A 13,660-nucleotide genomic window follows, 5' to 3' on the forward strand; every position below is an offset into this window, starting at 1 on the left:
GCGGTCGCAGATAATCGAGACATGGCGTTGACATTATATATTCCTTCAAACAAGCAATAACCTTACACTACGATCTTAGAGCTCGCTGCCACGACACAAAGATGTGAGAAGATTAAATTACAGGTTAGGTCAGAACTTTCGCGAACTTTGACCGACAAATACAATCACTAACATCAAGTCGACATTACCCAAACAGAAAGCAGGTTTTACGAGCTTTGCGGCATTAGTTTCAAAATAGCGACTTCCATTCCAGATTACGCTTTGAAACATATTTTTGCCATTTCGCTGTTCAATAGTTGAAAATGAACGCCCGAGATTGTATGGCAGTACATACGGGCTATGAAATTTCTATCACTTCAAATACTTATACCACTGAAACGAGGGATAGACGGTGATTTGGAAGTAATCTGTAATAGCGCCCGTGACCTTTTCGAGGTTGCATGATTAGAAAACACGTGCACATTCGGACTTTCACTTTATCGATCTGGTAAGCGACGCTCTGATTGGATGGATGAAAGGTCGGTCTGACGTGACCTGTAATGGGATGTCCTCGGATCCATCTGTAACGGAAGGGAGCACCAACATCTTATTTTAAGGACATTGTGAAAGAAGGGGGCATTTTTTAAAGAGTCATAAAACAATTGTTTCAGGACTACCAGCATGTGCAGTGAACATTTTTACTTTGGCCATACCTGGAACAACTTATATACTTTTTTTTAAAGTCTCTAGAAGAACATCACGTGAGCCATGGGGCTGTCTATACTCATGATGCTTCTACACAAAGGCCTGTGGTCTAAACATCCCCTAGATATGTATCGGACTTGTCCCTTTTAATGAGGTCAACGTATTAATTTCAAGATTTCCGATTTTCAATATGGCCGCCACGGCTATTTTGGAAAAGCTATTAATGGCCATTGAAAGGCCGTTTCTTTTGAATATGGTCCACGGTAAATTTGGTGCCTATATAGTCTGTATTTGGGTTCGATTTATGATGTTTTTAAACAGTTTTTTAATGAACAATGTCCTTATTTTAATTATTGCAGTTTAATCTTTGAACTTTGCAATCTGGCTTCTGTACACTTCTCTAAACACTCCTTGCCCGATGAAGTTGATATTTGGTATGCATATTTCTTCCAGAGTTTGTTCATGTCATTGTGTTTCATTGTTGTTTTTGTGGATTGAAAATGTAGATGAAAATCGTTAAATGTTGAAATTCTTCTAAAATGTCATTTGTGTGACGGACAATGGCTAAAGAAGATTTATTCCAGACATTGTGGTAATCAACTTTTATAGAGTTTTCGCTTTTTCTCAAATTCTATAATATCTCCGCATAAGACGTTTGAAGAGTTAAGTCTTTAAAATACTAGCTATTCGTGCTGAATAGATAAAGTGAAGCATTTATTTTAGATAGCGTATTCATCTTATAGTTGAAAATGTAAAAGAAATCAAATTACAACAATGTTATACACCTTTATTTAGTTACCTGTTTCCAATAGGTTTCCAGATTCAGTACTCTACGGTTATACCGAACTCAAAGGGACCACTAATTTTAGTTTGTAATAACCGTAGTTCGTTATAAGCATATATACAGCATTTATACAACAAATGGTCGGGACTAAAATATAAGTTCGTTATATCGGTCAGTTCGTTATAAGCGTGTTCGTTATAAACGTACTTTACTGTATGTTACTATCGATGCTGACAGTGTATCTTCCATTGAGGATCTGTCTATGTTAAAGATTAAGCCGTTGACTACATACACAAGTGAGCTACAATGCTTCCAAAGCACAATTTTAACAAACATGTTTGTAATAATGTATTGAAGACTTTTCTATTTCCTAAAGCCCAGAAAAAGAGAATGAGTTTGTTTAGTTATAATCAGCTCTAAGGTGTTGTCTATGTTGTTGATGCTGTTGTTGTTGTCGTTGGTATTTCGGAAATCCGATAGCATAGTCTATGGTACATGTAGAATAAACTAAGCGTTGTTCCCACCAGACCAGTGTTGGAACTACTTATTATGGCTTATTTTTGCTGTTAATTAGGTCCTTCAATAGGTTCATACCATACGGCTCAAATCGCCACAGGTGGCAATTCTACCTTAATTATAAACTACTATTGTTCATTATTGACATAGCCTCTGGTGTATACGGCCACTATTCCGGTCAGTTTGGCGGCGAGACACGATATGCTTTACCCGAGTTATTTGATCACTTTATCATGCCCACTCGGCTTATTCCGCTACGAAACGCCTCGGGTAAAAGAAGCTGTGTCTCAAACGCCTACAGACTCACTCCACATTTAGTTCATATGGAGACCGCCTCCGTGGTCTAGTGGTAAAGCATCCGCCCGGAGAGCGGAAGGCCCGAGGCTCGATCCCCGGCCGAATCATACCAAAAGACGTTAAAAGATGATATTGTTGTTACCTTGCCTTGCGCTCGGCATTAAGGGACTAAAACAAGGACTGGTCGGCTGGACGTCAGAAAACTGTTAAACTGCTAATGTTAAACTGCGGCATGGTAGCTCAGTGGGCTAGCACTATAAAAATACCAGCCGTATCATACCAAAAGACGTTAAAATATGGTACTTGTTGTTACCCTGTCTGGCACTCGGCATTAAGGGCCTAAAACAAGGACTGGTCGCCTCGGAGTCAGTATACTGTGTCCGAGTGAGGTATCCATGTCAAACTGTGCTAGCACTATAAATCGTCATCAGTCCGGACTAGTACAAGCAGCCACACACACACACGTGCATGCACATCGCTATATAAGTGCAATAATCTTTGACGCGACGATAACCCCATTTCACCTCACCGCACCTTGTTCTTATAGCAGGACGGCCTGCTAATGGAAAAACGTGATGGGTAACAGAAAGTAGGTATACAAATTGGAGCAGCATTTTTAAAGGGGTCACGACTTCAACCAGATGTGTTGTGTAATGTCATAGTTAAGCGAACTATTGAAACTAGTAAATCCAGTTCCAACATAGATTCCCCCAATGCTGAACTGAGAACGTTTATGAATTGATGCATCCCAAAATATAATCTAGAATTGAATCATACTCTTCGCTGAACATATTTGAAAATTACAATTGAAGACCTTGATATCCAAGGAGATGAAGTATGCTAGGAGAGAGGGTAATTGGGTATGTGAAACCAATGCTATCTAAGTTTAAATAATCAGACCGACAAGGTTATTATAGTTAATCATCGAGCCATACTAAAAGGTTGGTAAAACCTAAATTAACCCGTGATCAAAAGACGTAACAATGAAATTTTTGAAGTAAAATAGTTTTATTAAAATTTTGGCAAATCAAATTCATAATTGGTACAGATTGTACTGCCCTATGTTTTTTTTCACATAGCCAACAAATGTACACCACGTCAAATTATGAAATAGCCGCTCGAAGATCATATTTGATAAAAAGTGTCACGGAGCTTAACTATAGATGACGCCACCTGCGCTATAGTAACGCTTAACCCACTGAGGAGCAGACTTGTACTTGTCCCTCAATCTGGACCTCGTCACAATAAGTTCTGTTTCGTTTTGTTTGTTTGTTTGTTTGTTTATTTAACGCCGCACTCAGCAATACCTTAGCTAATTGACGGCGGTCTGTAAATAATCGTGTTTGGACCAGACAATCCAATGATTGACATCATGAGCATCGATCCATGCAATTGTGATTGATGAAATGCATCAACCAAGTCAGCAAGCCTGACCACCCGATCCCGTTAGTCGCCTCTTACGACAAGCATAGTCGCCTCTTACGACAAGCATGGGTTGCTGAAGACCTGTTCTACCCCGGATCTTCACGGGTCGCTGATGTTACTAAGGAGGCCGTCACAAAAGTCCAATCTAGATGTACAATCTCATAATTTATTTCGTAGAGATGGTAAAAAGTAAAACACCGTGACAAGCAAAACTAGAATACTAGGAGCTTGTTTGAAATATTAAAATATGAATTAAATATTGAATAATATATGGTATTCTGATTTTATTCCCGTTATTCGCCTCTTTCGACAAGCATGGGTTGCTGAGCAGCCACGTGGCTTTCAGGATTAGTCAACTGAACATTCGTCAAGGCAGTCCTTGGTCCGTTGGCGTTACTTCATTCAGCCACTACAAATGTACGCTCTGTAAACAGGTTTTAAATTGAATCGTTTGCTGTTCATGTGTAGCTGCCGTAAATATCTTGAGGATAGTGTTTAAATCATGAAGGTGTTGATTGTTTCAGACTTTAAAAAAATGTTTCACTTTCAGTCCTGTGTGGCAGTCATTCCTATTGCCAAAACAAATATTTTTCAAATTCCCCACATCATGAGAAGCAGACTCTATTGTTAATGCTAGACAAATTACATTGTATTAAAAACCCGAGTGAAATAGGGGCCAAGTTGTTAAAAGGAGCTCTTGTTTTCAATAAAAAAAATATTAAGAAGTCTTCTCGTCCTACTCACTTTTGGAAAAAATGTGCCCGAGAAACATCAATTGTTTGGAGTTATTTGTAGACCTATCTGAACACGTTAAGAATCTTATCCGATGAAATGGATATCTCATAACATAATCACTCCCTAAAGTCATGTTCAAACATTCTGAACGCGTCTTTATTCAACAGACATTTAGATTTAAATAACGTTTCGATATTAAACACAATTATTGGACACGGTACGTGTTTAGTTTTGTGTTCAGAATCTTTACTCGGTATTCGTTGACCTCCTTAATCATTCATTATCTCGACGGTGTATTATTTTTGTAAAACTGGTCTATAGTTACGACCTCCAATCAGGAGACCACGAGATGACCATCGTGTTGTTCCGTGAGTTTAATGATAGGATGAGGCGAGGAGGAAACAATCAGCTCCAATTTCCTCCAGACATTTAGCTGCTGGGAGGGGAGAAGGTCAAGAAACGGATGGGGTATCGTGGGGAGGGGGGTTGGTCATCCGACTTTATTGGATAAGGGAACTGCTGAAGGAAAACAGATTACCAAAGGCGAACTTTGAGAATGAACATAAATTCTAATCGCTTGTATCGTGGAGAGAGAGAGCATTGATAGTTGACTATTACCGTCCCCGCTACCGGTAGACTAACATCTGGTCTCTGAAATGAACATGTTTTAAAGAATGAGCAGTTGTTGAATAATAGTTTATAAAACATAATAAAAAGGAGCCCAGGTACTGTCTTCACTTTTATAGACTTGAATGGATATATTTGTTTCAGACTGTGACTTGACTGATTGTGTTGTATAACAGACTCCACTACCGGGTTTCCATGTACTTCTCGATAAACAGTGCCACACCTGAACACAACACTACATGGCTATATTTCATCAGTGTTGACACCCTATAGATTGAAATGTAGTTTTCATCAAGCTACACTCTGTCAGAGCAGTGCTTGACATTTTATAGGTCTGTCGGCAAACTGAAAGCAAAACTCGCCTTTGATCAGGTACCAGTATCTTAGTAGTGGTCGTCTAAGGCGCCGCAATTCGAAGTGCAGAGTTGCGTCCCTTGGAAACGCCAGAATCCAATGATTGTTGGTTCGAATCCCGGTTCGCCCCGATTATGTTTCTAGGTTTGTCAGCACCATACCCGTGCTTAACCAAAGTGGAAAACGTCTGAGACCCGCATCACTTCGGACTTTCCTCTCAAATTAAGCTGACACGCTGTGATATGTCTGGAATACTGTTCAAAGCGGCGTTAAACCCTACTCACTCACTCAGAGGTGGTCGTGCGAGGAGTCTCTATAAGATCGGGTTGTCAGGCGCTGTGACTTGGCTGCTTGTGTGACATCATGCTTGGATCGATGTTTTCCGTCACTGGTTCAGCCTGGGTTATGATTGCCTGTGGCGGCGAGTAGGTGGATGGGACACCATGTTCGATGGTGTGACTCCTGATGTTATGTTGGGTTTCGGTCCTTGTGTCTCCTTGAAATGTTCGTCATATGCTTCCGTTGAACCAGCAGTGAATGGGTACCCGGTAGATACCTGTACACCTGCTCGCGCCTCACACGGCTGCTTGGTCTGTGTACTTCCCAGGGTGTGGATAAATTTGAGTGCAAACTGATCCAAAGACCGGGCAATAATAACGTAGCTCCATGATGAATGAAATCTGGTGCATTATCAATTGACTTATTATGTGATATTGTATATCATTATACAGTTTGCCGTGAGAGAACTGGAATACTGCTCGTCGCGCTATAAAACAACATCAACCAAACTCGCTATCTAGTTTTGCCTTTATGGGAAAATATCACACAATCTTTCTTGTTCTCGCACAATCAACACACGACCTCGGATGTGGTCCATGTTTCCGATTAAATATTTAAGACGTAGTAGGTGATACTTAATGCGGAAACAAACCAAAGGATAAGTGGTAATTTCTTTGCCAATCTCATCTCGATCAATTTTACTGTAATGGGTTTGTCTGATCCAGATTCGATTACGTAGTAGCAGAAAACGGGTATCATAGGCGTATCCAGGGGACCTCCCCCCACCCCTTTGAAAACCAACTGTAGTATGTTGTAGACAGTCCTCCTATACCCACTGAGAGAGGATAGTGGTATTGTTTACCCCTCCCTATTATAATCGCTGGATCCGTCCGACATGATAAAGTCAACATCGTTTGGGAATTAAGCAAGGCGTTTTGTGAGCGCTGATGACCATCTTTAACTAAGGTCAATATTCATTACGTGACAGGGACGCCGTTCTACTATTTGACGATAGGACAGTTCTCCTTCAAAGGTGACTTTTCCGTTATGTTATACATTTAACAGGGTCCGAAATAGAACTGACTCTCATAAAGATATATAAGCCACGTAAACAGGCATTCATTATTGGAAATAGAATTCGCATGATTGTGTCCTAATAACATCCAGATCATATTTCATACACGGATTTTGAGACATTCAAAAGTCATAGTCTGTAATGTTGCCAAGGAAAGAAAAGTTGAGTGACTTCATAGATATTTATAGCAGAACCGGTCATATTTTAGCAATATGGGGAATGAGAGGGTAAGCGTAGTCGTTAAACATGTCTACGAAAGAATATTCGTCCTAATTTCCGCGAACAATGTTGTTCTCTGTGGTTGATATATTCTTGGTGTTTGTTTGTTTGTTTTTGTTTTTTAGGGGTGTGTGTGTGGGGGGGGGGGGGGGGTTTACGCCGCACTCAGCAATATTCCAGCTACATGACGGCGGACTCTAAATAATCGCGTCTGGATCAGACAATCCAGTTATTGATATCATGAGCATCGATCCACGCAGTTAAGATGCGCTGACATGCATCAACCAAGTCAGCGAACCTGACAATCCGATCCCGTTAGTCGCCTCTTACGACAAGCATAGTCACCTTTTACAGTAAGCATGGTTTTGTGTTGATATAAGCTGCTGGGCAAAAAAAAGTATACACTTGAAAATTGGATTTGACCAAACATTAACAAGGTTACCAAAACGTTACCTGGCTGAAAACTACGAAAGCCTAATGGTGACACTTTGTTTGCATATATTTTTCGTTAATCAAAATTTCTCGTTATTTCAGTTATTTGTTTATTTTCTCGAAATTTCGAATTTTTTGCTCGTTACTTCGATTAAATTTTCGTAATTTCAAATATTTACTCGTTATTTCAAGTTTATTTCCAAAATTCGAAATTTCGAGAAAATAATTGAAATAACGAGAAAATAATCGAGGTAACGAGAAAAAAATCAATACCTGGTCGCGTCATAGCAAAAGACGTTAACAAGATGGTACCTGTTGTTATCCTGTCTCGCTCTAGGCATTGAGGGGAAACACAAGGACTGGTCGGCTCGAAGTCAGTATACTGTGTCTGAATGGGGTATTCATTGTTAAACTGCGGCATCGTATCTCAGTGGGCTAGCACTATGAAATCGGCATTAGTCTGGACTGGTACAAGCATCCACATACGTGCATGCACGTCGCTAAATAAGCATAATCAATAAGCAATAATCTTTGACGCGACTTTAAACCCCATTTCACCTCACCGATTGAAGAAGAATCTCTGAAATAACTACATTCAAACTCGGCGATACTTCTTGCCGTTGACGTGTTTATTTATTTTTATCTCGAAGTCTTTGTGACGGTGATGACCCTGAGTGGCTGTATGAAATCTAAATAATTCATTTTTGTTTTGCCATCCTTGATTACCTTGCATATTTAGTTTTATATCAATGAGTGGAAATCACGTAGGTTAACATCAAGATTGATCTTCTCATTACTGATTGATGCTCAATGCAGTGAAACCTTTGTTCCCGGAAATCCAATTGCTTTGGTGGAACAAGGCTATTTCCGCCTCTTTCAATACGACAGGCTTACGGTCTATATCCCATTCAATAAGCTGCTTCATCCATCATCGGTTTCAGAGTCTATTGACTTTGATTGATGTGAGAATACATTCACACACTGATCCACTTAAGCTTGGTATTAACACTGCTACATCTACTAATAAAGTGACACATCTAACGTAGTGTTATTTTCCAAGTGATCGTAAAAAACAGTTATAATGAGTGAGTATGTTTTTACGCCGTTTTTCCATCAATATCACGGCGGGGGACACCAGAAATGGGCTTCACACATTGTGAACCCGGGTCTTCGGCGTGACGAGCGAACGCTTTAACCACGAGGCTACCCGACCGCCCCCAAAACAGTTAGAAATGATATCAAGATGATTGTCGTTTTCTTTATTTCAAATTTATTTAAATACACGTTGCAGGTCGCAATAGGAGCGTATTTACAAATTTATCATGATAATTGTCGTTTTACTTTAATATTAATTACAATAAATGTCAAACTTAATCCAACGAAGGTCTAGCGTAAGTGTAATCAATATCAGCGGAGATCCCTTAAACAGTGCTAATGAAGTTACTGTTTTCTTCTACTCAATAAAGGTTAAAAACCACCCGATTCTTTCATATTACTATAGTTAGTCTGTCGAGCCAGATTGTCACAAATCGGACGTTAGCAAGACAAACCAATGATTGATTTCACCATTCGTCAGGGTAAAATGCCACACAATCAACCAAGTCACAGAGTCTGACCACCCGATCCAAATTAATCGCATCTTATAAGCAATAGAGTGTTGAGTGACTGTTTTAATCCGGGTCCCACGGGAATCATAATATCATTTTGTTTGAATATTAATTTTTGGATATTAATTTTGGAATATTACTGTTGAAATATTGATATTGGAATATTAATGTTAGAATATTAATATTAGACACATCAATGTTGAAATATTAATGGTTGAATATCAATGTTGAAATTTTAATGTTGGTATATCTATATACATGTATGTTGGAATTTATTGGTGAAATATTAATGTTGGAATATCAATGTTGGAATATCAGTGTTAGAATATTAATGTTGAAATATCAATGTTGGAATATAAATGGTGAAATATTAATGTTGTAATATTCATGTTGAAATATCAATATTAGAATATCAATGTTAGAATGTTAATGTTGGAATGTTAATGTTGGAATATCAATGGTGAAATATCAATGTTGGAATTTTATTCGTTAAATATTAATATTGGAATTTTAATGTTGGAATATTAATTTATGAATATTTATGTTGGAATTTTAATGTTGGAATATTTTGTGACTGATTGTTTGTGTTTCAGAGATGGGCGTGTGTGCCGGTGACTTCACTTCCGTCAACCAACACAGTGACATATGGATGGCATACAACGTACTCCTCACTGCACTTCTGCCATGCGCAATAGCCCTTTTCTGCTGCAGTGCCATTTGTGTTAGACAGTTCCGCCTTGGTGTGGATGCGGTCAAATCTTCGATCCCGGATGATCTATTCTTCATTAAAGCGTTGACAGTTGTGTCGTGGCTATCTTTTGGAACCCATCTTGCGTTCATCGTAATCAATATCATGTTTGCGAGAGGGACTCACTTCACTCCAACAACATTACTCAGTATGACGTATCTAGTTCATATCAACCGTCTGTCTCTGTATATCATCTGGTGCTTAGTGGATGGAACACCTTTCATTGCCATCCGGGGTATTGGACGAAACATTCTACGCATGTGCACTACGGTTAATGGAGTATTTAAATCTGAAAGTAACACAAGTAGATCTTTTAATTCTCAGGCTGCTACACCAGTGTCGGTGTGACACATCCCCGACCCCAGCCCCCACCCCCACCCCAACCCCAACCCACCCAAACTCCTCTCCTACTACGACCCCAAGCCACCCTTCTCTTCTCATGTCACTTGGGCACGGGTTACCACCAGTCGTCAAAGGCGTCAAAACGTTGCCGAGTTGCGTCCCTTGGGCGAGCCAGAAACCTGTGACCTTGGGTTCGAATCACAGATTCGCCCTAATATTATTTCCAGGTTTGTCAACACCATGCCCATGATCGTTTGTTTCGCCAAACGAGATCAGCATCACTTAGGGCTTTTATCCTCATCAATGTGACACGCCGTGATTCAACTGAAATAGTGTTCAAGGCGGCGTTAACTGAAATAGTGTTCAAGGCGGCGTTAACTGAAATAGTGTTCAAAGCGCCGTGATTCAACTGAAATAGTGTTCAAGGCGGCGTGATTCAACTGAAATAGTGTTCAAGGCGGCGCCAACTGAAATAGTGTTCAAGGCGGCGTTAACTGAAATAGTGTTCAAGGCGGCGATAACTGAAATAGTGTTCAAGGCGGCGTTAACTGAAATAGTGTTCAAGGCGGCGTTATCTGAAATAGTGTTCAAGGCGGCGTTAACTTAAATAGTGTTCAAGGCGGCGTTAACTGATATAGTGTTCAAGGCGGTGTAAACTGATATAGTGTTCAAGGCGCAGTTAACTGAAATAGTGTTCAAGGCGGCGTTACCTGATATAGTGTTCAAGGCGGCGTTAAACCATACCAACCCACCCCACACCATTTACGTCTTCTGTAAATTACTTCCATCACCCATTACTTTACCACCCCGAATTCTGTCTCAACCTCCCCGTTCCCTCAGTACAAATATTACCAAGAGACTCACATATTGTACATGCTGACATAAGACATGTTTGCAAACCTTGATATAACTATATAACTGTGATCGACGGAGTCCGTCAGGATGACAACAATGTTGTCTGTGGATCGTCAAACGCCACAGTTAATAACATTACCGGTGTCAAATGTAATCAAGATGACGAAGCAGTATTGTAAACGCTGATCGAAAGCTCTGTGATGCTTGATTCTTGCTCAACGCTCAATCATGATTGTGGGTTTATGACACAGATTGTGTTTATTTTCAACGCCTGGATGGCGTGAGATTGTAAGTAATCATGTGAAGCCTCTCTGATTTAATTTACAACCTTCCGAGAACGTGTGTATGTCAAGTAGATCGGATGGTTCAGTTAAGATAAGGCAGACTGTGCCTAATGAAATAACTGTTCCAAGGTAATTGCGGTCGCATACATTTTTACTGACATAATTCCCACTCCAGCTGCAAATCATTTGTAATGTAATAAAATATACTTTTTTTTGTTATTTTGCAGTATATATTTTGTCCACAACGTGTACAATAAATATGTGCTCTTCAAACATGTCATTCGGATCCAGTCGGCTTATTCCGCCACCAACATAGTACCTCGACATTATCCGAACCCTCTGCCTACACTTCGTTTATGATACGTCACACTTTGAGAATATTATTTGAATTATGTTTATTAATTATGTTACAGAAGTTTGAGTGAGTGAATATGGTTTTACGCCGCTTTTAGCAATATTCCAGCAATATCACGGCGGGGGACACCAGAAATGGGCTTCACACATTGTGCCCATGTCGGGAATCGAACCCGGGTCATCGGCGTGACGAGCCAACGCTTTAACCACTAGGCTACCCGACCGTTGAGATCAGGCAAGCTTTATACGACTGTCCCATTACAGCATCCTGTTGTGTGATAGTCACGTGAACAAGTGAAACTAGTAAAGTGTGGATTCCCTTCAATGTAAGCCGAGATAATATATGTGATTGATGTCAGCCGAGTGCAAAAAAAACAACCGAATTATGTCTCTCCCTATGACACTGATCTGGTTTCAGAGATGGATGGGTAGCGAGCGTCATGTGTTGGTTTCTTGTGAAGGAGAGATATTCCGTTTTCTGATGTAATCCTGTTGACAATTCCTCTTCCAGCAGTGTTCCAAAGGCCCGTCAGTTTAGACAAGTGTCTAGTGTTGGTGAAATGAAATACGATCTTAAATTTGTCTGCCAGATGTGCTAAATAGGTTTTAGCTGTGGCAATGTGACAGCTTGTCAAATCAGTAAATCAGTGTGTCTGGTGATTCATTACCAATTACCGTCTCGTTGCCATGGATTCTGGTATAGGTTTTCTGACTTATGTTCCTGACAGTTTGCATTTATTTTTAACAGGTGGTCATTGATAAATCAATGGAATCTCAACGGGCATAATGCGTTTTAAGTAGTATGTACACCTGTGTGTTCAGACAAAGTCGTGAACCTTAATCAGGAACTGACACATGTCTTGTCAAGTTGTCTACGACACATGAAAATCTGTTATTTTGAACAAGGCGCACACAAACGAAACCATCTTAGACTTATATATGACGGTCCATGAGTTCAATAGATAGATTTATATATCTGATAAAACTGAGGGTATTCAGTCTATCTCTGAGCCTTGATATAGTCTACTGAAATTGGCCATCATTATGATGAGGCTACAGATCGCTGTTGGATCTTTGGTGAGGTGAGGTGAAAGTGGGTTTAACGTCGCGTCAAAGATTATTGCGCTTATATAGCGACGCGCATGCACGTGTATGTGTGGCTGCTTTTACTAGTCCGGACCGATGCCGATTTATAGTGCTAGCACACTGAGATATCATGCCGCAGTTTAACATGGATACCCAACTCAGACACAGTATACTGATTCCGAGCAATTCCTTGTTTTAGCCCTTTATTGCCGAACGCCAGACAGGGTAACAACAAGTACCATCTTTTAACGTCTTTAGGTATGACGCGGCCGGGGATCAAACCCCGGACCTTCCGCTCGCCGGGTGGTCGCTCTACCACTTGACCACGGAGGCGGTTGGATCTTTGGTATGGTAATCCGGGCAAAAAAGTATATACACCCATGATTAATGGTGGCTTAATTTGACACAAACATGGAATCGTTATTTGATGGGGAATATATTTGATAAGGATAACACGGTTATCTTTTGGACCTCACGTTTGCAGTATTTCGGCGCCTGTTGTCAGACTAGTAACTGGTAAGCCCATATAACCATTACTACTTAGGTTGTTAATTAGATACTGGTATCAATGACTACACTTGGAGGTATCAACTCGACGATCGCGGCTTCCATTCCCATATTCGTCCCGATTAGCAATCTTGGTCAGCACATACACGTGAACGTTAAGGATGACGCTGACAACCCGTGGTGTTACTGAAATCCGGTTCAATGCAGCGTGACACAAAAGTCACCAACTAATTACATCTCTGGTTTGTTTGTTTGTTTGTTGTTCAGCAATATTCCAACTACATGACGGCGGTTTGTAAATAATCGGGTCTGGACCAGAGAATCCAGTGATTGACATCATGAGCATCGGTCCACGCAATTGGGATCGATGACACGCATCAACCATGTCAGGGAGCCAGACCACCCGATCCCGTTAGTAGCCTCTTACGACAGGCATTGTTTGCTGAAGAC

General features: G+C 40.3%; 1 protein-coding gene across 1 annotated transcript in view; it reads left to right on the forward strand.

Annotated features, from left to right (window-relative positions):
- Window positions 1-11,462, forward strand: part of LOC139462057 (uncharacterized) — a 51,498-nt gene extending 40,036 nt beyond the window's left edge. The window contains exon 5 of the mRNA XM_071243558.1: window positions 9,628-11,462. Within this exon, the coding sequence (XP_071099659.1) occupies window positions 9,628-10,130 (503 nt within the window). The 3' untranslated portion in view covers window positions 10,131-11,462. The remainder of the gene's footprint in view (window positions 1-9,627) is intronic.
- The last annotated feature ends 2,198 nt before the right edge of the window (window positions 11,463-13,660 follow it).

This window comes from Haliotis cracherodii, unplaced genomic scaffold (genome assembly GCF_022045235.1).
Source record: "Haliotis cracherodii isolate W230 unplaced genomic scaffold, xgHalCrac1.p SCAF_15, whole genome shotgun sequence".
In the NCBI taxonomy this organism is placed as follows: domain Eukaryota; kingdom Metazoa; phylum Mollusca; class Gastropoda; order Lepetellida; family Haliotidae; genus Haliotis; species Haliotis cracherodii.